The sequence below is a fragment of the Panthera tigris genome, chromosome B2 (assembly GCF_018350195.1).
Source record: "Panthera tigris isolate Pti1 chromosome B2, P.tigris_Pti1_mat1.1, whole genome shotgun sequence".
Lineage (NCBI taxonomy): Eukaryota > Metazoa > Chordata > Mammalia > Carnivora > Felidae > Panthera > Panthera tigris.
The window spans coordinates 3,915,799-3,938,807 of NC_056664.1; the positions used below are offsets into that span (position 1 = coordinate 3,915,799).

General features: G+C 50.5%; 1 protein-coding gene across 4 annotated transcripts; it reads right to left on the minus strand.

Annotated features, from left to right (window-relative positions):
- Positions 1-691: 691 nt before the first annotated feature.
- HFE (homeostatic iron regulator) lies at positions 692-16,031 on the minus strand. 4 transcript variants are annotated; one of them, XM_042985519.1, is made up of 7 exons: positions 15,947-16,031; positions 12,482-12,572; positions 4,724-4,987; positions 4,252-4,551; positions 3,175-3,450; positions 2,958-3,071; positions 692-2,215 (listed from the first exon to the last, which is right to left on the minus strand). In XM_042985519.1, the coding sequence occupies exons 3-7, from the start codon at positions 4,959-4,961 to the stop codon at positions 2,175-2,177; spliced, it is 969 nt and encodes a 322-aa protein (XP_042841453.1). In that variant the 5' UTR covers positions 4,962-4,987; positions 12,482-12,572; positions 15,947-16,031; the 3' UTR covers positions 692-2,174. The 4 variants fall into 4 exon arrangements, with proteins under 4 accessions (XP_042841453.1, XP_042841452.1, XP_042841451.1 ...); XM_042985518.1 differs by lacking the exons at positions 12,482-12,572; positions 15,947-16,031 and adding an exon at positions 7,565-7,699 and having other exon boundaries at positions 3,175-3,408; XM_042985517.1 differs by lacking the exons at positions 12,482-12,572; positions 15,947-16,031 and adding an exon at positions 7,565-7,697.
- Between the last annotated feature and the right edge of the window lie 6,978 nt (positions 16,032-23,009).

The following is a 23,009-nucleotide window of genomic DNA, read 5'->3' on the forward strand; positions in this document are numbered from 1 at the left end:
ACTTTTATATGTTTTAATATAGCAACACTGAGAGGAAGTACACAGGTCGTTAATTGGGTTTACCACTCGCCAATGGAATGACAGTTTCACCTTTTCTACAGTGAGCACAAATTATGCGTGCTTTTTATCTACTTAATTTTCGTAACCAGAAAAAAAGAAAAGTAAAAAAAAAATCGAGACCTCTTTGCCCAAATTCAATACCTACCAAACGAACTGTCGAGCTTTAGTTGGTCTTTAAAAAAAATTTTTTTTTGACGTTTATTTATTTTTGAGACAAAGAGAGACAGAGCACGAGTGGGGGAGCGTCAGGGAGAGAGGGAGACACAATCTGAAACAGGCTCCAGGCTCTGAGCTGTCAGCACAGAGCCTGCTGCAGGGCTCAAACTCACGGACCGGGAGATTATGACCTGAGCCCAAGTCGGACGCTTAACCGACTGAGCCCCCCGGGCGCCCCAGGTCAGTTTCTTTTTTAACGTGCACAGTTGGGGAGGAGGAAGATGCCAGGGTACCTCCAGGTTGCTTGGTGGTTTCCGTCTTAACATCTTCAAAACAATTTTTTTGAAATGTTTATGTATTTTGAGAAAGATAGCGCAAGGGTGGGGGGCAGGGAGAGGGGAAGAGAGAGAATCCCAAGCAGGCTCTGCGCTGTCAGCCCCGGGTCCGACGTGGGGCTTGAACTCCCGAACCAGGAGATCATGACCTGAGCCGAAACCAAGAGTCAAACGCTTAACCCACGCCCCCCCGCCCCCCATCCTTCATATGACAAGGGTTGCTCGGGTTCTTGGAGGGGAAATGCCACCGGCGTTGTGACTCTGGTGGCCCCGGCAGAGGGCAAACACCGTGAGGTCCAACACGGCGACAGGCTGACACCAGCAATGACAGCCCTGACTTGGGGGCCCGGGAGCGATGCCAGACAGAGCAGGTGGGGGGTGGAGTGCTTTCCCCAGAGACTTTGAAAGGAAACGAGGTTGAGAAGATTTTCTGCTGTTTCCCTTCATTTCCATCCAGCTCACTAAGAGTAAAGACACCGAGACAGTAAGAGCCGTCTCCCGCCGCCCCCCACCCCCGCCCTTCTCCATTTCCTGGGCGACGTCTAAACCGCCTGAATGCACTGGTGCGGGACAGGGATCAGAATCCGACAGAGGCTGAAACCTGCCTCTCTCCCTGGCAGGCCGGGGATGCTCTGTACTTCATTTACTTCATCTAAAAAAACATGAGGATAATAGTACTAACATGAAACAATTATTGTAAGAATTGTATGAGATAACGCGCGTCAGTAGGTCTCAGAACTCAGTCTGGCAGCAAGTAAATCCCCCACGTTATCCTCTTCCTCCTCCTCCTCCTCATCCTTATTTTCATTTTCATTATCACTTCATAGCCTCTGAGACCAAGTGGGAAATTACCGTGTTCCTTCAACTCTGGCATATCCCAGAGGCATCGTAGATGCCTTCGCGTAAATCATTCCTATACAGAAACCTATATGACACTTTTTTGCCAATTAGAAAAAAGATGCCCCTCGTCAAGACACTTCCCACCCACTTTCTGGAAAACTATCACAGGACACAAACATCCACGCCTGACAGCCCTTCTGGGAAATGTGCCTCCTTGGGTTGTGCAGTGCACGGCCTTCACGACTGTACAATGACCCACTTCAACCTCTGGTGGAACAGACCACAGGGCTTGGTGACAGGTGAACTGCTGGATAAAAGAGAGGGCGGGGGGTCAAAAGGAAACTTGGATGGGTCTAGAAAATGCCGGGATGTGTGCGCAAAATTCTGGTAAGGGTATGACACTCCCATGTCCCAACGGGAAAGTTCGCGGTTTTTCTCAGATGTTGAAAGAAACTGCGAGCCCCCCAAAATTTTAGGAGCCCTATTCCAGAGGTAGGAGAGGAGAGGCCATAGGTATACGGAGTCCGAAGTGGTGCGGAAAATAAGGCAGACCCTAGAGGCGGCTGGAGATTCCTGAGAGCCGGTTCTCGGAGAGGCGCAGGAACTCAAAAAACCTAAATGAGAGAAACTTTTCGAGAACGAACGGGGAAGGCCGCAAGCAGAGAGTTCCTCGGTAGCTTCCTACTTGTGAGGTCCCACTCAGTCCTGGAAGCAAAGAAGGCCCCAGGGCGCCCTCTCTTTCAGTCTCCACGTCTCCTCCCATGAGAGGTCTCAGGCTGCCTGTCACTCACATTCGGCCAACACGTAGTCCCCCATGGCTCCTCCTGTAGAGAGGAGAGACAGGAGAGGGGCGTGCCGTCACCTCCCTGGCCCTCACCTCCCTCCGGCCACCTCAACCGGGACCACTCCCTGCCGGAAGAGCCCCCCGGGGGTCCACACACCATCAGCTCTCACCGGGAGTTGCTTACCAGCTTTCTAGCCCGGGTCCTCCTTTGCCTTCCCTCCCACCTCCTGACACTCCCCCAGCTGTGAGACTGCGGACCCCCTACTGTCCCTGCACTGGCTTCCCCGGGGGTCTCCTTGTAGAACATTCTCAAGGCCCCCAGGGCTCTGCGGGTGCCTTCTGTCTGCCCCTCTTCCCCCCCACGCCGCAGATGCTCCCTCAGGAGCTAGGAAGGCACATGTAGTGATGGCCGGGATGAGGCGATGATTCCTTACCTCCCACGAGGCCTCCTGCTCGGGGGGCTGCGTGGCCGCTCCACCTGTGCAGAACCCCCCCCCCCCCTTCCTCGTTCTCCGAATGACCACGGTGACGACCCCAGCTCCAGAGCCCCTGCACTACCTTAAACAGCACCTTGCAAGAAGTTTGTGGAATTTGCACCTTCCACTCTGAGGAAAACCACGCATTCCCGCTCCCAAGGAGGCACCAGTGGTCCCAAAGGAAAAAAGGAACAGGCTTCTCGTGGGTGCCAGATCCACTTTGCCCTCCCAAAGCCCCGCTTCCTGCAGAATTCGCGTGTCCCGGGGTCCGAGGTGCTAAGAGACGTCCTCCTTCTTCCTACTCACTCGAAGCCTGCCTTTTCCTGAAGATTCGGAACAGAACTCCAATAACAAAGAGGACGACACAAACAGCGATCCCACTGATGGTTCCAACGACCAGGGTGCTGGACACCGACGGCTCTGAAACAGCAAAGGCGAGAGGGAGCTGTGAGGGTCGCCGCAGACCCCCCTCCCCGCGGGCTAGCGCTCGGGTTCCACCCACGACAGAGCCCCTCGTCCGTACCCCACGTGGCAGTGAGGGGCTGGTTTAGCCCCGGGTGCTCCACGAGGCAGGTGTATCTGTGCTCTTCCCCGGGAGGCACGGCCACGGCCAACCAGCCCTGGTAGGTCCCGTCCCCGTTGGGCAGCACGTCCTGAGGCTCAACGTCCTTGGCCTCCAGTGGCCGCCTGTCCTTCAGCCACCTCATGGTGATGTTCTGGGGGTAGAAGTTCAGAGCCTGACACCGTAGAGTGGTCACTGCAGAGGCCACACGATGAGTCACCTTCAGCAAGGGAGGCACTGGACAGGAAGGAGGAAGGATCTGGAGAGGGGATCTTTCCACCCTTGCCAGGAAGACTGGAGCTTTCACTTCCCTCCTCTATGGGTTAGAGGGACAAGACGCCCTATTCAGACGGGGCGGGCTGCCGGAGAGATGCCATTCTGTGTCCTAGAGCTCGCTGCGGGGCTCGGCCCTGACGTGGCGCTACGGGGACGGCAGCCGAGCCTGTCCGCCTGGCCCGCACACGAGCGTTCACGCCTGCAGCTCGGATCTTCGTGTTACAAAGAACCAGGTAAAATTACCCTGGAGGTGGCTCAGAGAGGGTTGAACAACCACTCCTGGCAATTCACCTCGCCCAACCCAACAAGAAATCTTGTAAGAAGGGCCTGGAAGATAGCCAGGCTTCAGGGACTATCTCTAGGTTCTGGGGCTCTGTGACCGGATCTGTGACGGTAACCTTTAACCTCCAAAGGATCCTGTTACTCTGATTGGTGCCCCCCCGCCCCCGCCGGTGGGTACTCTCGTGACCTGGCATTCATGTGACAATTGACATCGCTGAGTTCCTAAAAGGTGTAAGTACACACTGGGTTTTTGGTTACATCACAAGGTCACAGATACTGCTTCTCCGGCCGCGTGCACGGAGGGAAAAACGCAAGCCATGACCCTTGGCCGTCAGACACCTTGGTTCTAAGGTGGAGACCTCGGACCTCGGGTCCTTCCCGGAGAGTCACAGGACCCTGGCCACCTCTGAGGCCCGAGCCCCGGACCTCGCCCCGCGTTCCCCTCGGGCATGAGTGGGGGGGGGGGTGCTCCCGCCATACCTTGCCGGTCCAGAACCCCTGTCCCCAGCGCCAGCAAACTCTGCAGCTGCATGGGACAGTCCCTCTCCAGGTAGGCCCTGTTCTGTTTGGCCCGAATCGTGCTCGCTTCCCACTCCAGCTTGGTGGCCCAGGCCCTGGGCTCTGCCGCCCTCCAGTCCGGCGTCTCAGGGCGGAATTCAAGGTAGCTCTGCCCGTCGTAGCCGTACTTCCAGAAGCCCCTGGTGCTGTTGTCCTCTCGCACCTCACAGCCCAGGATCACTTGCAGCGTGTGGGACTCTGACGACACCCCGAGCTTTGTTACTGAAACCACAGGAGTAAGTCCCTCTCTCACCGTCCCCAGGGACCGAATGACCTCACACACTCCCCCTCCTCCCCCCAGGACCCCACACTCCCTGCTCTGGCCCCCAGATGCATCTCTGAGGGAGAGAAATGCTCCGCCCACCCCCGGAAAGTGAGGGCCCCGTCCGCGTACCCTTGCTGTGGTTGTGGTTGTCCATGATGGTCCAGAAGTCCACGATGAACATGTGATCCCACCCTTTCAGGCTCTGACTCAGCTGCAGCCACAGCTGGCTGGGGGCCCTACCCTCGAGCCACTGGGCGCGGGGCTCTGCCCGGCGACTCTCGTGATTGTAGGACACGAACAGCTGGTCGTCCACGTAGCCCAAGGCCTCGAACAGGGGCAGCCCAAGGTCTGGCACTGAGGCGCCCATGAAGAGGTAGCTCAGGGAGTGGGACCCTGGAGAAAAGGTGACAGGACAGCCCTGTGGGCCCCCAGCGGGATTGGGAGGTGCCGTAGCCCCTCTGAATCAACGCCCAGCACCTGCTGTGTCACGGCCCACCCCATGAGATGTGGGGTGTGATGCCTCTCCTCCCTCCGCGACAGGCCTGTCTGCTCTCCCTGTCCCGCCCCCCCGCCCCCCCCCCCCCCCGGCAGACTGCCACCCCTTCCAGCCCCCAGCCTCTGCCCCGCTTCTCACAATTCGGGCAATCGCCCCTGCAGCCCACAGACTCCATAAGATCCCGAAGTGTCTCTAGCCGGGGCAGCTGAGCCCAGGAGTTGATGCTCAGACTGAATCAGACCCAAGTCCAGAGGACTTTGCCGGTGGGTTTTTTCCACACCACTCCCAGCTCGAAACCCTTCCCTGTTACTGAAACCAGCAAATGTTTGCTACCAGATGCTGGGAGGTCTGCTGCTGAACCACCCAGGGCACCTTTTCAGCACTAAGACACTTGCAAAGCAAATAGGGAAGAAGCCCCAGTAAGCACAAGCCCTGTATCCAGCAGGTGAGTTTCCCCGACAGCTTCCTCAGTCCTGGAACGAGGGGTTCGGCGCTGGGGGCCCCTGCCTGCCCAGCATCAGAGGTGCTCAGCACAGACTTGCTGGATGAATGGGTGAGATGTGCCCTATTTTTATTCTTACGCCCAGCTGCCCACGGGACACCACCCGCGGGGATGACCAACTGGAATCTCAAGTCCAAAACCAGGCTCCGGATTTCTTCTGCCTTCACCGTCGCGGCCATGGCATCACCTGTCGCCTTACTGCTCGAGCCCATAAACATTTTAAAATAATTACATAACAGAGTCGCCGTTGACGGTTCTCTTTCTCTCACCCAACACCCAGACCTCCCTCAGCACCTGCCTCCAGACTACATGTGGCCTGTGGCCCCTGCGTGCCCGCTACACGGATGTCCCTGCCCCTCCTGCAGCCCAGGGGTTCCCAGCCCAGGCATGGTCTCTCGGCAGACAGGTTGCAGTGTCTGGAGATGTGTTTGGCCTCCGTAACTGGGGGGAGTGCCACTGACATCCGGTGGGTTAAGGACAGGCATGCTGTAAGCCCTCCCACAAAGCCCACAAGGGTCCCCATGACAGAAAAGTGTCAGGAGCACCGGGGTCCTTCAGCTTTCAGGGCCCACTCAGAGCTCCGAGTGGCCATGACCTTCGATTCCTTCCGGTCCCCTGGCCCCAGAGGGCCTGCCCTGGGTGTCTTCACAGCTCCTAGCACTCCCTGGTGCTCTGTGTCCTTTTGTTCATGACCATCCCCCCACTAGAACGCAAAATATCGGGGGGGGGGGCAAGGATGGCTCCCACCCTCCCTGCTGGCCTAGAACAGGGCAACACTCGCTTGGTACCCTCTTTAGACTCGTGAGCGACGAATATTTCTGTTCGACATCCAATTCACCATTCGGCCTCTGATGTGGCGTGACCTTGAACAGTCAGAGCCACAGAGACCCGGGTTCTGCCTCAAAAGCCCAGGGTAACATGGAACAAAATCACCCAGGAGCGGGTCCTGCCTCATCCTCCTCATGGATAAACCGTAGATACACGGATGACGAACCGTCCGTGTTGTTCCCAGGCTGTGTGCAAAGGCGTGTAAAGCGTCGCGGTCGACTGAGATTAGAAACCGTGCTGGTACTTCTCCCACCAGAGAGGCGCTGCCTCAATTCTTTGTAACCTGGAGGGGGGGTGGGTGGGTATTTAACCCCAGGGCCGGTTTAACCGCCCCTAAAGTCACCCTAAGAATAGCTCCGACCTCCCCAATGCACCGTAGAGTCCAACCTAGACGACAGGACAGCGAGTTCATTACTTAAACGTTAGGTGACATCACGCTGGCGTCCTTTGGTAAAGGCCAGTTAATTACACCGTATGGCTAACACCGCAGATCACCAACCTCCAGCGGCTGGAAATGAGAACCGTGCGGTTCAGTCCAAAAGCCCGGAAATCACAGATAGGCTCTTCTTCCAGGGAAAAGCACAAGCGCCGAGAGTCACTAAGGCCCCGGCGGATCTGGCTCGGGGCCTCCCCCCACCCGAGGCCGCAGGGGGCTGCGGGTGGGGGGCGCGGCCAGCCCAGCCCCCGGCTCACCAGGTGGGGTGCGGTGGGGACCCCGCCGGGCCGCGGCCTCCAGCCCTCCGCGGAGCCCCGCGCGGAAACAGCGGCCCGGTCCTGGGCGTCTCTCGGGAGAAGGACTTCCTGTTTGGGGACGGCCGGGGGACAAGACACGGCCAAGAGCGGAGCAGGAGCACCCAGACCCGAGTCCCAGGATCCTAGCTCGGCCTCAGTGAGAAACGCACAGATTTGTCGTCACGGTCGGCGGGGGGGAGCGGGTGGCTCCGGGCGCCACCCTGGGGAGCTGGGACGGGGGAGGGGGTCACAGGTCCCCGACGAGGGGGTCTCACCACCCCGCCCGCGCCCGGCGGCGGCGCCCCCTCCCGGGAGAGGCGGCGCTCGCGGCCCAGCCGTCCCTCCGCACTTAGCGACCCCAGCGGCGCTGCAAAGCGGGTTTGGATCTGGCGCCCCCGCCGCCCGGACTCACGCGGCGGCCGCCGGTGCGCAGCCCCGGTCCGCAGCAGGAACAGCAGGAACGGCAGGAACAGCAGGAGCAGCGCGCGCCGCGCTCGCGGGCCCATCTCCGCGCCGCGCCCGCGCGTCCCCCGGGCTCGGAGCGCGCGTCCCCGCGCCTCACCCGCCTCCGTGCGGCGGCCACGCGGCCATGGGCGGCGAGTCCCGGTGGGGCCGCTGCCGAGGCTGCGGGGACACGCGGCAAAACTTCCTGGCCAGCGCGATCCTTTTCCGGGCCTCCGGCACTTGAACTCCCTTGCGGCCCGGACCACGTGAAGGTCTCGGTGACCCCGCTGTCCCTCCGGTTTTCCGTCCTCTGGGGATGTTGCAGATGCGGGAAACTTTGACAAGTTTCGGGTCTGAGTAGTCCCATTTCTCATCTGCAGTATTTAAATAGCCAGTGATTTAAGAATTCGGTGATACATTTTCAAAACTTTTATCGTCAGCTCAACTCGGGCGCATCTCGTTATTCGACTTAGCAGAACGACTGTCGTGTAAACCTTTCATTTCGTTCCTACATTAGAATTAATGACCTCATGAGGTTAGTAAATCAGACTCCACTGAAACGTCTTTCACAATTTCCATAGTTAAGCTAAATTTCACAAACTTGGTGGCACGTTGGAATCACCTGGAAAATCATTAAAACTATGGATGCCGTTTTTACCCTCAGGAACCGATTTAATTGGTGGGCGTCAGGATTTTAAAAGCGGCCACCCCCCCCAACACCCAACCCCCCCAAAGTCTGGGAACTACTGCTTTAGATATTTCAAAACACACTAACAAATTTAATACATCCGATTTTCCTAAAGCCTTTATATACCTAATAAATCCAAGAAGCAATGCTTTTTTAAGCATGGATGCGAAGTTTGACCATCTAAGAAAAAAAAAAAAAAATCAAACTTGGAAGTTAGGGCCTGACTGTAGGGGGATAGGAAATGCACCTGGGAAAATGTTGGATTCTGGTGACGAGTACATTGGGGGGTGACAGTGATATTCTTTTTTTTTTTTTTTTTTTTTGGCAACAGCTTTATTGTCAAGATTTAATTCACATCCTATATCATTCATCCACTTAAGGTGTAAAATTCAGTGGGTTTTCGTATTTTCACAAAGCCATGTAACCATTACCCCAGGTTTAGAACATTTTTTCATCCTCTCTGCAAAGAAACCTTGTACCTTTTAAACATCACCCCCCGAATCCCTCCATCCCCCGCCCCCCCCCCCACGCCACCCCAGGCAATCACTGATCTACCCTCTCCTTCCAATAGATTTACCTGTTCTGAACTTTCCCCACACATGGAGTCATACAATATGTGGTTCTTCACGACTGGCTTCTTTTATGTATTTATTTATGTATTCGTGTATGTATTTGTGTATTTATTTATTATTTTTTAAAAGTTTATTTATTTTGAGAGAGATAGAGACAGCATGAGTGGGGGAGGGGCCCAGAGAGAGGGGGAGAGAGAGAATCCCAAGCAGACTCTGCCTTGCCAACGTGGAGTCCCACGCGGGGCTCGAACTCATGAAACTGAGCTCGTGACCTAAGCCAAAACCGAGAGACCGACGCTTCACTGACTGAGCCACCCAGGCGCCCCTGGCTTCTCTTATTTAGCATAATGTTTTCGTGCACCTTTTTCATGGGGGAATAATATTCCATTACACCACATTTTACTTATCCATTCGTCTGTTGATGGAAACCTGAATTATTTTAGCTTTTTGTCTGTGAAGAATAATGCTGCTCTGAACATTCGTGTACCAGTGTTTGTGCGGACTTCTGTTTTCGTTTCGTTCGGGCAGACACCTAGGAGTGGAATTACTGGGTCATACGGTGACTCTGTGTTTAGTTAACCTTTTGGGGAACTTCCAGACTGTTTTGCAAAGCGGCTACGAGACTTCACCCCCACCCCCCCCATCGGCAGGGAACGAGAGTCCGATTTGAGCACATCTTTGCCAGCACGGCTTCTCGTTCATCTTTCTAATTCTGGCTGTCCTGGTCCGTGAGAAGGGGTGCCCCCTTGCGCTCCGGATTTGCCTCTCCCTGATGGCTAGTGACAGTGAACGTCTCTTTTCACCTGCTTATCGGCCATCTGTAAACCTTTGGAAAAATGTCTATTCGGATCCTTTGCCATTTTAGTTTATTTTATTTTTTAAGTTTATTTAGTTATTTGGAGAGCGAGCGAGCACACAAACAGGGCAGAGGGGCAAAAAGAGAGAAAGAGGGGAACCCCAAGCAGGCTCCGCAAGCATGGAGCCCCGTCTGGGGCTCGAACCCACAAACCCGTGAGATCACGACCTGAGATGAAACCAAGAGTTGGATGCTTAACCGACTGAGCCGCCCAGGTGCCTCTATCTATCCTTTGCCATTTCAAAATTTGCTTTTTAAAATTTAAAATCTGCTTTTTATTATTGGATTGCCAACGTCCTTTACACATTCCAGCTGTAAGTTCTATACCAGACATATGATTTGGAGACATCCTTTCCAATTCAGTGTGTTGTCTTTTTACTTTTCTTGCTGGTGTGCCTTGAAGCACAGACACTCCTCAGGTTGAGAAAGTGCAATTTATCTATTTTTCCTTTCGTGACTTGTACTTTTCGTGTCCTATCTGAGACACCACTGCCAAATCCAAGGTCCCAAAGATGTACACCTATGTTTTCTTCTGAGTATTTGTAGTCTTAGTTCTTACGTTTTTGTCTTTGATCCATTTTGAGTTAATTTTTGGATATGGTATGAGGTAGGGGTCCAACTTCATTCTTTTTCATGTGTAAAATGAGCTTTAAAAGGTAAAAATCTGAGCTTTTCCCAATATGCAGCTGTGTCTCCTGTACGACTCACACGAAGCACTTCTGACCCTTCTCCTCACCAAATAGGTAGTTTTGCCCCCAAACAATAAGCAACTCTCTGTAACACCTGCTGGGTCTCTTACAATTAAACTCAGTTCTGACACATCTCCCTAGAGATAGTGTCAGATCCCACAGAATAAGGGCCCTGCCCCACAAAACTGTCCCCCATTCAGACGCCAGTCTCAAGCCCAAGTTATCACCTGTGCTTCTGTCCAACGGGCTGTAAGGTTGCAGTGACCCCTTTGTCAGGTTCAGTTAATGGGCTAGAGTGGCTCACAGAATTCAGGGAAACACTTAGGTGTTTATTAAAGGATGTGATAAAGGGCACAGATGAACAGCCAGGTGAAGCAATGCATAAGGTGAGCTCTGGGAAGGTCCTGAGTATTGGAGCTTCTGTCCCCGTGGCGCTGGGCTGTGTCACCCTCCTGGCGTGGATGTGTCCACCAGCCTGGAGGCTCCCTCAAACCCATTCCATTGGGGTTGTATGGGGGCTTCTATTTTTATGGAGGCTTCAGTTATCAACTCCATTTCCAGCCCTCCTTCCCTCTCTGGAGGATGGCGGGCAGGGTGGAGGGAGGGAGGGCAAGGTTGAACATTCCAAGCTGCTATTCACGGCTTGGTCTTTCCGGTGACCCTCATCCAAGAGCCACCAGGAGCCCACCCAGAGTTGCCTCATCAGAACAAAAGATGCTCCTATCACCCAGGAAATTACAGGCACTTCAGGAGCCCTGTGTCAGGAATTACGGGGGAGGCCAATATATATTTTGCATTATCTCGTACTGTGGATCTTCAATGGTCTCAGCATCACTTGTTGAAAAGACTGTTCTTTCTTCACTGAATTGCTTTGGCACCCCCTTGTCAAACATCAACTGCCTGCAAATGTGAGGACTTATTTTTAGACTCTCAGCTCTATTCCACTGATCCGTATTCTGGAAAGTGCTTCTATCGAAATTAAGGATTTTTGTTCAGTGAAGGACACCATGTATAAAGTTAATAAAGAGCTGACAGAATGGCAGAAAATTATATATGATGTTGGAAACGGACCAAAGGATTAGTATTTATAACAGATAAAGAACGCCTCGAAGTCAAGGAGACTGAGACAGAAACCCCAAATCAGAAATGAGTGAAAAAAGGGAACAGGAAACTTATATATAGAAAATCCAAAGCACTTGGAAGAACGGGTAAGGAAAAGGGGTGTATCATTTTGTGCCTCTTAGAGCATTAACACGTTAGCAAGTTGAATACTGCCCAGTGTCTGTGTGGATATGTGAGTGCAGAATGGGGCTTCAACTCCCTTCCGGGGCACGTTTCCTAAAGAATTTCTCAAATGTATTCCATAAAGGGACATGTCTGTGGGTGACCAGGAGGTGCAGGCAGACAGGGGACCCTTCACTGAGAGAGTAAAAATGGGCAACTTCCACATGGTATTGGAGGAAATCAAGGACATTAGTAAATTTAAAATACATGCAGTGTTGGGGCACCTGGGTGGCTCAGTCGGTTAAGCGTCCGACTTCAGCTCAGGTCATGATCTCGTGGTTCATGGGTTCGAGCCCCACATCGTGCTCTATGCTGACAGCTCAGAGCCTGGAGCCTGCTTCGGATTCTGTGTCTCCCTCTCTCCCCCTCCCCCACTCATATTCTGTCTCTCTCTTTCTCAAAAATAAATGTTTAAAAAAATACATGCAGTGCAACACAAGGACATTCTCCCCCTGAAGGACATTTGCAACTCAACATGCCCATTGAACTCATTAGAAAGACAGTCTGCAAAGGTGGAATAGGAGTGGGATATGGGGGCAGAAAGGAATACGTAAATAGATCAAACCCACACATACACACACTCCTCTGTGTAGTTCTCTCTGGCAGATATAGGGGGTCCTGGTGGAGTAAAGGCCTTCTCACCCCACCTGCTGGATAGCAAAGGGCCAGGGATGAGCTCTCACTCCATGAAGGGACATCGGAGACAATAAATGCTGTCTGGTCTGGGGCTCCAGGGGCTGGCCACGCAGGAGACGTTGATAGCGAACCCCACCATGCCTCTTCTTACCTTTCCTACCTGATCAGAAGAGCTTTTTCCAAAGAACTCCTATTCCAGCCATGGCCAAAATGGCGTCTGAGCAGTGGCGTGGCAGAGTCTGATGACGGCTCTGAAATGAGACGCAACGTTTGAGGTTCAATGGGCCTGAACTTGTGACTTCCTTTCCCACCTCACCAGGGTGCGAGATTCCGGGTCCTTTGTCCCAGCTGTCTGCTCAGGTGAATATGCCAACCCCCCCCCCGCCCCCCCCAAGGCTACGAGCCGGGACATCCTAGATCTTTACTCCACGTGCTAATGGTGGCCCCATTCCGACCTCCGTGTTCAGTGTGGCGGGGGTATGTGGCTTCTTCTCCCCAGGGGACAGGCACCTTCATCTAGCACTGACAGGTTCCATTCGTGTTGGGCAGGGACCCTCTGTGGTCTGAGTGCAGGCCTTCCAGACGCCTGAGCAAGCTCAGTACAGAATCAAGAGGAAACAACACAGGGCTGGGCGCCGTGACGCTGTTTCCTGCCCAGAGGTCCCATGGCTGGTTACATATACTGAAGGGGGTTCTGAGGAGCAGGGGCGGGATGAAGAACGGGCCCTCGCACTCCTTACCGAGATACTGGCTTACTCCACAAGACCCAGGCCACCACTCCCAGGCTGGCCTCCCCGCTTGGCTAGTGCTTCAGCCCCCGTCCTTCACGTCTCTGGAAACCCTTGTGGATGCCAGGTGTTATGGGTTGAAATGCGTCCCCCACTAAAATTGTTCAAGTCCGAACCCCGCCCCCCGTACCCGTGCATGTGACCTTATTTGAAAACAGACTTTTGTTTTTTGCAAATGATCCAGCTAAGATGAGGCCATTAGGACGAGGCCTAATCCAGTAGGACAGATTCTGCCACAGAGAAGCTCGCAGAGGGAGAGTGTGAATCCCCGAGGGCAGCCGGCGGGGCCTGGACCAGACTTTCCCTCGCGTTGCTCAGAAGGAATCAACCCCACCGACCCTTTCATTTCAGAACCAAACCCAGAACAGCGATTTCAGACTGTCCAAGTCCTTCTTGTCACCCAAGGAGAGAAAAGGAAAATGAAATACAGTGTCCTTATAAAGCAGGGGAGAGGAGCCTGGGTAGTTCGGTGGGTTAAGCCTCTAACTCGATTTCCACTCAGGTCAGGATCTCTTGCTTCATCAGTCCGAGCCCTGTGTCAGGCTGAGAGCCTGCTTAGGATTCTCTCTGTCTCTAAATAAATAAATAAAGAAACATTAAAAAAAAAAAAAAAACACAACAGGGGCAATTTGGACAGAGACATCCGTGCATAGAGGGAAGAAGACGGTCCTCTACGAGTCACGGAATGCCTGAGGCTGCCAGAAGAGAGACCCAGGGTAGATTCTCATTCTTAGCCCTCAGAAAGAACCAACCCTCTCACCACCTTGGGTCTAGACTTCTAGCCTCCAGAATGTGTGACAGGAAGTACACTTCTGCTGGGTAAGCCAGGCAGCGTGTGGTACTTCGCCCAGCAGCAAACTAATACAAGCCAACACATTTATCCTACCTGGCTCAGGGCTTTACCCAGAGTAGACGCTCAAGAGGAAATTGGTTGAAACGAGAAACGATAGGAGATACAAGCCTGGGTAGGAGTGCTCCAGGAGACAAAGGGGAAGGAGCTGGGAGAATTGAACTTGGGGTATTCAGATTCTCTCTCAAAGCCTTATTTTCAGTTTTGTGCCTCGGCCACGCGCCCTCTTGTCAGCTATGCCCGAGGCCTCTGCGTCCAGAGTCATTCTGATTCCGTACCACCTAAGGAAAACCCTCGGTCTCCTGTTGAGTCCGGCTCCAGTGGTTGCCTGGCTATTAACATGGGGAGGTAATCCGGGCATCAAAATGTCTTTTCCACAGGGTTCTAGCAAGTCTGTTTCCAGTCTTGCTCGCAACCCTGACCTCAAAGGTACCTGGCGTCTCAAAGACTTAGATCTTTCTAGGGCACCATGTGAGGAAAAGTATTTGTTTCTTATTGTCCCTCCCCCCCCCCCCCCCCCCCAGGCGCTGCACACAGCTTTCTCTGGCCCAACAAGGCATTCGTCCGCCTGCTCTCCAGATTCCCAAATTCCGTTTACAGCTTTCACGGATTATTTCATCTCCCAGTCTCTTCATCTTTGAGGGCTTTGTAAAATCCTTTACCGGAAAAGGGTGGGGTTTGGGGAAGAAGCAGAAACTGACATGCCCAGTCAGCACAGCTAACTGCAAGTTGGTTCCTATAAATAAAAGAAAACAATGCAATGTACTAGTGGCAGGAGAGAACCCTATTCGCTAGGAACCACGTACGAACCTTCTTTAGACACGATCTCACTTCATTCTCAAAACCATCTAGCTATCTATCAAGAAGTTTATGGTCAGGTTGAAGAGATATGCCCTGATACACTAACTAAGCAAATAGCAGCACCCTGGAATTCTGCTGTATCTGCAACCAGCAGGAGAAACAGGTGAAGGTCCATTCCACAACTGGAGTGACAATTCCGTTTCTTCGCTCAAACTTCATCCAACCACGAGTCCAAAGACCTGCTTAAGACCTGATTAAGGCTGCTTAATCCTGGCCTTTTTACTCTACTGTTTACTGGTTACTTTTACTCTGCTACGGAACCGCCTTACCGCAGCCTCTATGAACCTCCATCTGCTCATCTGTTAAATGGGGGTGATGATTTATGCTCGTCAAACCATTCTTGACGTGAATGCTCTCTTCCCACTGTGAACAGATATAGACACCAGTAGAAGGTAACAATTACCCCGCAGATTAGGAATGGACTGTGTGCGGTACATTTTGGTGGCGAGTGCCGTGAGAACTAACGACATAGCACGATGGAAAGGGGTCTAGTGCAGCCGGGAAGAGTTTGAGGTCCACGTGGTGACTACTTCTGTTCCTTGTGATCCTTCAGCCCCTTCGGCAGCCCGAGAAACTTCGTGGGAAGAAATGTCCCCGATATTTAATATCTCCCAATGGAAACGGTCCATATATTAGTTTTCATTACGGATGAGAAAAGCGATAGAGCCTACACTTGTTCACTTTGGTACCACCTGAGTTTTTGTAAACTTCTCTATCGGTTAATGACATTGCTTCTCTGAGGATGTCACTTCCTACCAGGTAACAGGTCAGTATCCTCTTACAGATGGTCTATATTGTGGTTATCTCACTCTTAAAATAATAATCATTTTTTTAAATTTTTTTTAACGTTTTATTTATTTTTGAGACAGGGAGAGACAGAGCATGAACAGGGGAGGGTCAGAGAGAGGGAGACACAGAATCCGAAACAGGCTCCGGGCTCTGAGCTGTCAGCACAGAGCCCGACGCGGGGCTCGAACTCACGGACTGTGAGATCATGATCTGAGCCGAAGTCGGACGCTTAACCGACTGAGCCACCCAGGCGCCCCAATAATAATCATTTTTAAAAGATAAAGCATGTGCAGTCTCCCCAGGTCTCTGGGGTTCTTCTGCTTGACCTGCTACTCACATTTGAGACACAGCTGACGTGGCTTCTGCCAGCCTGTTTTCACCCCATCGTTCGGGAAGCTGGATTCAGTTCCTCCTGGGGCCTGTGCTCAGTGCTGGGCGGAGAGCCCTACTCCCACCCCCCCTTCCCTTCCCTTCCCACGCGTCTTCTTAATTCTAGCCGGAGGCACGGCGACAGTAGCTGTCCGTCCGGATTTCTCCTGCTTAGTAATTATTGGACGAGTGAGTGAATCAAGCCGCGTGGGTTTCTTGTCCAGGACAATGTATTTCTCTTTAGGAAGCGTAGTGACCAGAGAGGTCCCGGCCGCCAGCCCCTCGACTTGACCGCTCTGGGCCCTTACTCCACTCTCACTGCTTCTCAGTACTGTCATCGTCACACGTGAGTAATAATCACTTCTGTCCGGCAGAAGACAGTACAGGGATGAGGTTTCAAACCTTCTGGGTATTACAACGTCAACCCGTGGTGAATAACTGATGACTTTGCCAGCAGGCAACCCGGGAGTCAAGCCTGCCCGCCGGGGGCCGTTTGGATCTGGAGCGCCATCTCGTGCCTAGTGGCGCAAACAGCATCCTGCCTCGGAAATGCCTTCGGGCAGGAATGGGTCGAGGCCAAAGCAAAACTGTTGTCCTTGGACAATTCAGCTAGCCCTGGACACTTCAAAGGTTAAACACATAACCTTTCTATTCAGTTCTTTATCGACAACTCTTTCTAATTACTGGTCAGCAACTGGGTGTTTTACAATTACTTAATGTTTGGCATTTCACAGATGAGAAAACTAGGTGGCAGGAGGCTCTTCCTTTGGACTTTCAAAAACCTACCCTTCAGTGCAGGACACTCTTGGGGGCTCTGTTTGAGGTGTGTGCGTTTCAGCCAAGGTGTCAGATTGATCTTAGGCACATTGCGAGGTCACAACCCCCTACAACACATACTGTTGAATACATTTGTTATTATTCTTGGTATGACTACCCCCGTGGCCATAACTGATACACCTAACCAGAAATCTCATAATTTTGTTCCCGACTAAGCAGGAGAAGAGGCAATTTCCGTGTCCCCGTCTTTGCACAATGGTGTGTTCATTCGCCCTTCTCCTCTCTGCGATCATTGCACTTGGCAAATGAAAAGAAGTAACTGAGTACTTTAAAAGTTGCCCTTGTGCGATTCGATGTCTAGCCTCCTCTCCCAGGTAAAATCAACTGTTCCCCCTTTTCAGGCCCTCTCTGACCCCTTTTTCACAAGTACGGTGATCCACTATTTCCTGGTTTCCCCTCCTCCCAACCCCACCATAAGGGGAGAGCCTGTCTTACTTACTTTCTTATTTTCCGAGCCCAGTACGGTGCTGGCCTTATCGAAGGTGCTGACGAATTCTTTGCGCAATGAATGAATTATCCAGCATGATTTTCCTCCACCATTTAAACAAGAGCCCAAGTCACTCGATTTGTTCCTCTCATGTTCTTTCTGCCTGTGGACCTCCTGCAGTGTTAGGGCTTCCCAAGGCCCCCGGATCGCCATCCGTCAAGTGGGGATAGCAATTTCTGTTCACCAAAAGAGACAGGGAACTGTTAAGTGTATGATTAGATGTTAATACTTGCATAAAGGCCTGGACGAATTGGAACATTCGTCCAGGAACATTCAGCCTCTAAAATAAGCGTTGGTTGGTTACGAGCGCCACCTAGTGTCAGTCAAAACAAACAGCAGATGGATTGTACTGGATTCCGCTGGGAAGGTGTGAGGTCCCAACCGGAAGTATTCACACGTGTGAAAACGCTTTCTACCTAAAACTCGCCGAACAGATTAGTAAGTATTTAATAGCCGGGGTGTATTTTACTTGTATGCACTTCATAGATTAAAAGTAAGTCTTGCCTTCCACTGTAGTTCTATTGGTAGCTGTGTGTGTGTGTTTAGGCATATGGATGGTAATCAGCCTTCAAGGGCTGGCCCAGGAGAAATCTGAACTCTCAATTTCCATCCTTCTTATCGATGAAATGATAATGATTGTAAAGGGTGTATAGGTCGGTGGTGAAGACGGAACGAGAATAGTGCATACAATGCCTGGTCCGTAGAAAGTGTTCGGTTAACTGTTTATTAGTATTGTTGACACTCTTAAAACCAAAGTTGCAGCATGGTGCCATATTGTGGCTATAATAATACATATATGCTTCTACAACTAATTTTGCTGAACATATATATGTAAAATTTTGTACTTATATGGTAGGCACTATTTATTCTAAGAACTACATAAATATTAACTCATTAATTCTCATGATCCTATGAATCAGGTACTATTATCGACGTTTACAGATGAGAAAACTGCAACATAGAGAAAGGAATTAACTCGTCCTGTGGCAAAGTTGAACTTGAACCCAGGCATTCCAGCTTCTGGGACAGTCATTTTGAGAAATATACTGTGCCACCTCTGTATCTTTCTTGGACTATTTGATAAAGTTAAGAGGAAATATAAGTGCCACTCCCATGAACCATGAAAAGAATACGAAATCTATGTTTTAACTGAAGCATAGCTACAAATCCGTAGGTAAGCTAGGACCAACAAGAATTTGGTCCCAACGAGGATTTCTGTTTAACTTAAGCCCGCTTAGGTGAGTTTGGTAGTAACAAATTCAGGGTGACGGAGTACCTTGGTCCCTCTCACGTACTGGCAACACCGTCTTCCCTGACAGCCAGACCTGCCTGCCACTGAAAGTGTGCGTGCACCTGACATACAGAAGGCAGGGACCGGGTGACTGTGTGAGGGTCATCATAACCGTTTCCCATGGAGTTTCGGGCAAGGAGTGAGCTCCAAAAACAGCAGTGTGGGGGTAGATTCTGAGTGACAGTGACGGTCCTGGGTTGTGCTCACCTACCACTCCCCAACATACACACACACAACTGCATGCATGTACACACACACACACACACACACACACACACACACATCTCCTTTCTCCGAAGCCCCAGCTTCATCTCGTCTTGTTAGAACCTCTTCTTAAAGTCTTCCTTGGGGTAGTACCCGGGTCGTGTGACCTTTCAGAGGCGTCCAGGGGAAGCACACATAATTGGAAAGAGTGAACAAGCCTGATGGATGGTCTATTCTCACCCCCCTCCAAATTAAGGAGAGTACCAGCTTTCTCAGAGTCACCCCCAAAACAGCAGAATCCCACGGTGGGCAGATCTAATGGAAATACACTTCAGGTAAGAGGCAACTGTGTGTTCAGCGCCGTCTCAGGAACTATACGCGTGTTACCTCATTTAATTCTCACTATATTCCTTGGGGGAGGTGCTACTCCATGTCACAGAGGAGGAAATGAAAGTTGGGAAAGCCCGAGAACGTAGCAGGTGGTATCCTATACTGTACATTATATATACAAGCCTATAGTGTATAATATAGATGAATATGCAACATATGCCATCTGTTAATTATGTATAATTCTAAATAAATAAAATTAATTAAAAAAATTTTTTTTTAACGTTTATTTATTTTTGAGACAGGGAGAGACAGAGCATGAACGGGGGAGGGTCAGAGAGAGGGAGACACAGAATATGAAGCAGGCTCCAGGCTCTGAGCGGTCAGCCCAGAGCCCGACGCGGGGCTCGAACTCATGGACCGTGAGATCATGACCTGAGCTGAAGTCGGCCGCTCAACCGACTGAACCACCCAGGCGCCCCTATAAAATTAATTTTTTATTTAATGGATACTACCAAGTGCATTTAGATATACATTATTAGTTTAACCCTCAGTTTTAATTTCTAAAGTGGTTCATATGTCTATATTCGTGACCTTCACTAATGAGATTTGGGGGGCACCCTACTAATTTTTACGAGCGTAAAGGAGTCCTGGAATCTAAAGTTTGAGAACCACTGCTCTAGGCTGAAATCGAATATCTTATTTTCCCAGTGGGTTTGGTAAGGATTTGAAGGCGAAGGTGTAACCAGCACAGTAACATTTTAATTTTTTTAGTCTTCCGTTTTCTCAGTGGTTTTGGTCTTTCCCACCAGATTCATCACACAGCATGATATTTATGCTCGTCTCTGACTGTCCCACCAGTTACAGCTCTTTGAGAGGAGACACTTTGCTGGGCTGCTCTTTGCTTTTATTATCTCTTCCAGTGTCTTTTGCTTAACAAGTGCCCTGTGTGTGGGAAGCTCATGCATGGCATCGTGATGGGCTAGGAATGAAACAGCAATCACACATCCTAACAAATCTATCAAAACTTGTACGTCCGTGTTTCCTCCAAAACAGTCACTGAGTGAGGCTATACCCTCATTCCGATTAAGGCTATTGCCTAAAATATGTCTGCATTTTGTGCATCATCACTGCCTTCATTAGAGACCTAGACTAGGAAGCTGTAAAAATGTATATAATCTCACTGTTGAGAAATCCTCTTGAGGGTAGGTTTGACTTCTGAAACAGCTTACAGTCATTTGAAAACACGCTTAAAGAGTGAGGTGGCAATGAATGAGCTAGTTTCCTGCGTCACTTATGTGGTCCTAAGAGCAATTCCAAAATGTCAGGTGAATATATTCTGGAATGTGTCGTTCCCTTGGTGATACTCCCGATGCATTTATTAAGCACCAATCATGTGCTTTACTATTACGTTCTCGGTTTCCCCAATGTCTTTTAAGGATGTGTCCGGGAATAAACATACAGAAACGGTGGTCTCAGCCCTTAAAGTGCCCCACGGGCTGGTGGGGGAAACATTTTGGCTCAGGTCTGACCCCCTAATCGTTGGCCATTTGCCTGCAGAGACTGGGTTATTTGTTTGTGGGGCTAAAAAGCAAGCACACAGACTGGAGGGCCTACAATCTTCTTTAGGCCACTCTCCTGAATCTCTTTCCTGCATGTTTTTTCTCAGGCTGCCCTCTATTATCAACCTCAAGGTGGACCCAAGCACGAACACTTTACGCCCTTGGGCAGGCAGGCCAGGAGAGCGGCTGGTATCATTAGAGCCCCATCCCTCGTGAGTCAGGAAAGAGCAGGTTTTAATCGCTCCCAGTTGGGGCCTGTAACAAGGTTCATTAATATCAGGTTAGCTACCTTCAAAAGCAGACAGAACCCTATTCTGGCCTGGTAAAGGGAGGGGCCGTGCACCTGCTCCAGCAACCCCCCTCACTGTCCTTATGTATTTCTCGCTGTTCAAGTCTCTCCCCCACACCCTCTGTCCAGCTCCCATGACAGCCTTTTGGACTGGACATTCAGCTCTGCGTAATTAGCTCTGTTCACCAGCTTTCCAGACCTGAAGCACGTGAAACGAAAGCAGCCAACCTGTAATATCCAGAATGGGTGTAAATACAAGAATACACAATTGACCGCATTGCGGTATTTCTGTCCTCAGTTTATTGTTGGCCCCCTTAAGGCCATCAATTTTGAGGGGGAAGACCACACCCTTCACCTGAATTTTCCCCTGGAGGTAATTTTAATAGGCTTCTGGTGGCTCACGGGCTTGTCCCATCTTGTTTCAAAGCCTGAGACTCTGTGACCCACCTGCCAGATCTAAGGTCACTGTAAGGTTGACAGTCAAAAAGTTTTGTATTTCCTGAGTTTTAGAATGGTTTGTAAAGGTTCTGTTTTAGAGCGCTTGGAACAAACCGATGAACCGAGCGTCAAAGTATGCTTTTCAAGAAGTTAAAAACACAAGTCTCATACAAGTACTGTTTAGAGTGAGCTCATGCCTGGGTCAAAGAATGTTATGTCATTGACAAGGGAGCAAGCAGGATGGCAAAGTTGGGTCAAAGCAGGACACAGGAGAATGAAATACGCATTTAGGCAGGAGAAGGTAAAAGGCGGGAAGGCAGAAAAATACCAAACTGGTTAATGTTCTATTAAGCAATACAATCATCACTTTTAGGGTTGGCTTTTCTACTGAATGGAGTTCACGTGCCTCTCTACTGGACAAAACACTTATTAATGTATCAACCCTCTATATGTGACTGTCTAATTTTACATACTTTGGGTGTAATCAAAGAGTAATTATGAAGTCAAAGTTACCTTTGCCAAAGCCGTGCTGTCCAGAATGGTAGCTGTTGTGGCCAGGGAGCACCTGTAAGGTGGCTAGCCTGAAATGGAATATTCTACGAATGTAAAATATACTAGATTTGGAAGCCTCACGATGTGAAAAAAAGGGAATATAAACCATCATATTTTTTAAAATACTGATTACATGTTGAAATGGTGATAGTTTGGATATATTGAGTGAAGCAGAATATATTATTAAAATTAAACTCATGTTTCTTTTTATTTGTGTCATGTGACTACTAGAAAACGTAAAATTACGTACGTGACCCACATTCTATTTGTGTAGTATTGCCTTAGAGCATCAAATGACTTGCAAATGAACTTAGACAATTTTCTAATACAGCTTGGAAGGACACAAAGAAACAGTTTTGTCTTATTTTTCATTTTTGGATAGCTTTTCTCAGCATGAATTACAAGAATCTGGAGAAGATCAAGAATCTTGTGTCTCTGCCTTCTGGTCTCTACCCTGTGGCCAGGAGGTTGGGAGCAAGACTGAGTGGCTGGTGTCCGAATGACCTGAGATCTGGACGTCAGACTTGCCTGTAGGGAGATGTGTTTTGATTGATTCAACCCGAGTGATCATATTAGAGAATTGAATCACAGGAATCGAACTTATGTGCTGTTGATGTATAAATCAGGACACCAACTGATGGTGAGGGGAGGTCCAGTGACCTGGCAATCAAGATTCTACATTGCTATTTTCCTGGTGGGTACAGGATATTTCACTGAATTTCAAATGGCTGGGGGGGGGGGGTCTCCTTGTACATAGAATCAGAGCAAAGTGCATGTTCTCATTTGATTTCATTATTTTGATGCCAAGATACATTAGTGTGATAAAAGTGCTTTAGTTGTTCAGACACTTTCAATAATTTCTTACGATTCCTATATCCAAAATCACGGCAAGGGATGGCAGGTCTGCAGTGGTTTTCTACGGCTGCTAATTCATCCATCACTAATCTCATTAGGCTGGTAATTCTCAGAGGACATGATCAGTAGTAGACACGATTTCCGAATGTTGAACAAACGTTACTCAGCGAAACTTACATGGAGTTATCC

What these genes read in the sequence shown, in the direction of transcription:
- HFE (XM_042985517.1), bottom strand. Translation starts at nt 7,658, where the DNA reads ATGGGCCCGCGAGCGCGGCGCGCGCTGCTCCTGCTGTTCCTGCCGTTC. An exon ending in GCCCCTCACTGCCACGTGGG is followed by an intron (nt 3,072 to 3,174) that starts GTACGGACGAGG and finishes TTGCTGTTTCAG; the next exon opens with AGCCGTCGGTGTCCAGCACC. An exon ending in CAGGAAAAGGCAGGCTTCGA is followed by an intron (nt 2,216 to 2,957) that starts GTGAGTAGGAAG and finishes TCCTCTCTACAG; the next exon opens with GAGGAGCCATGGGGGACTAC.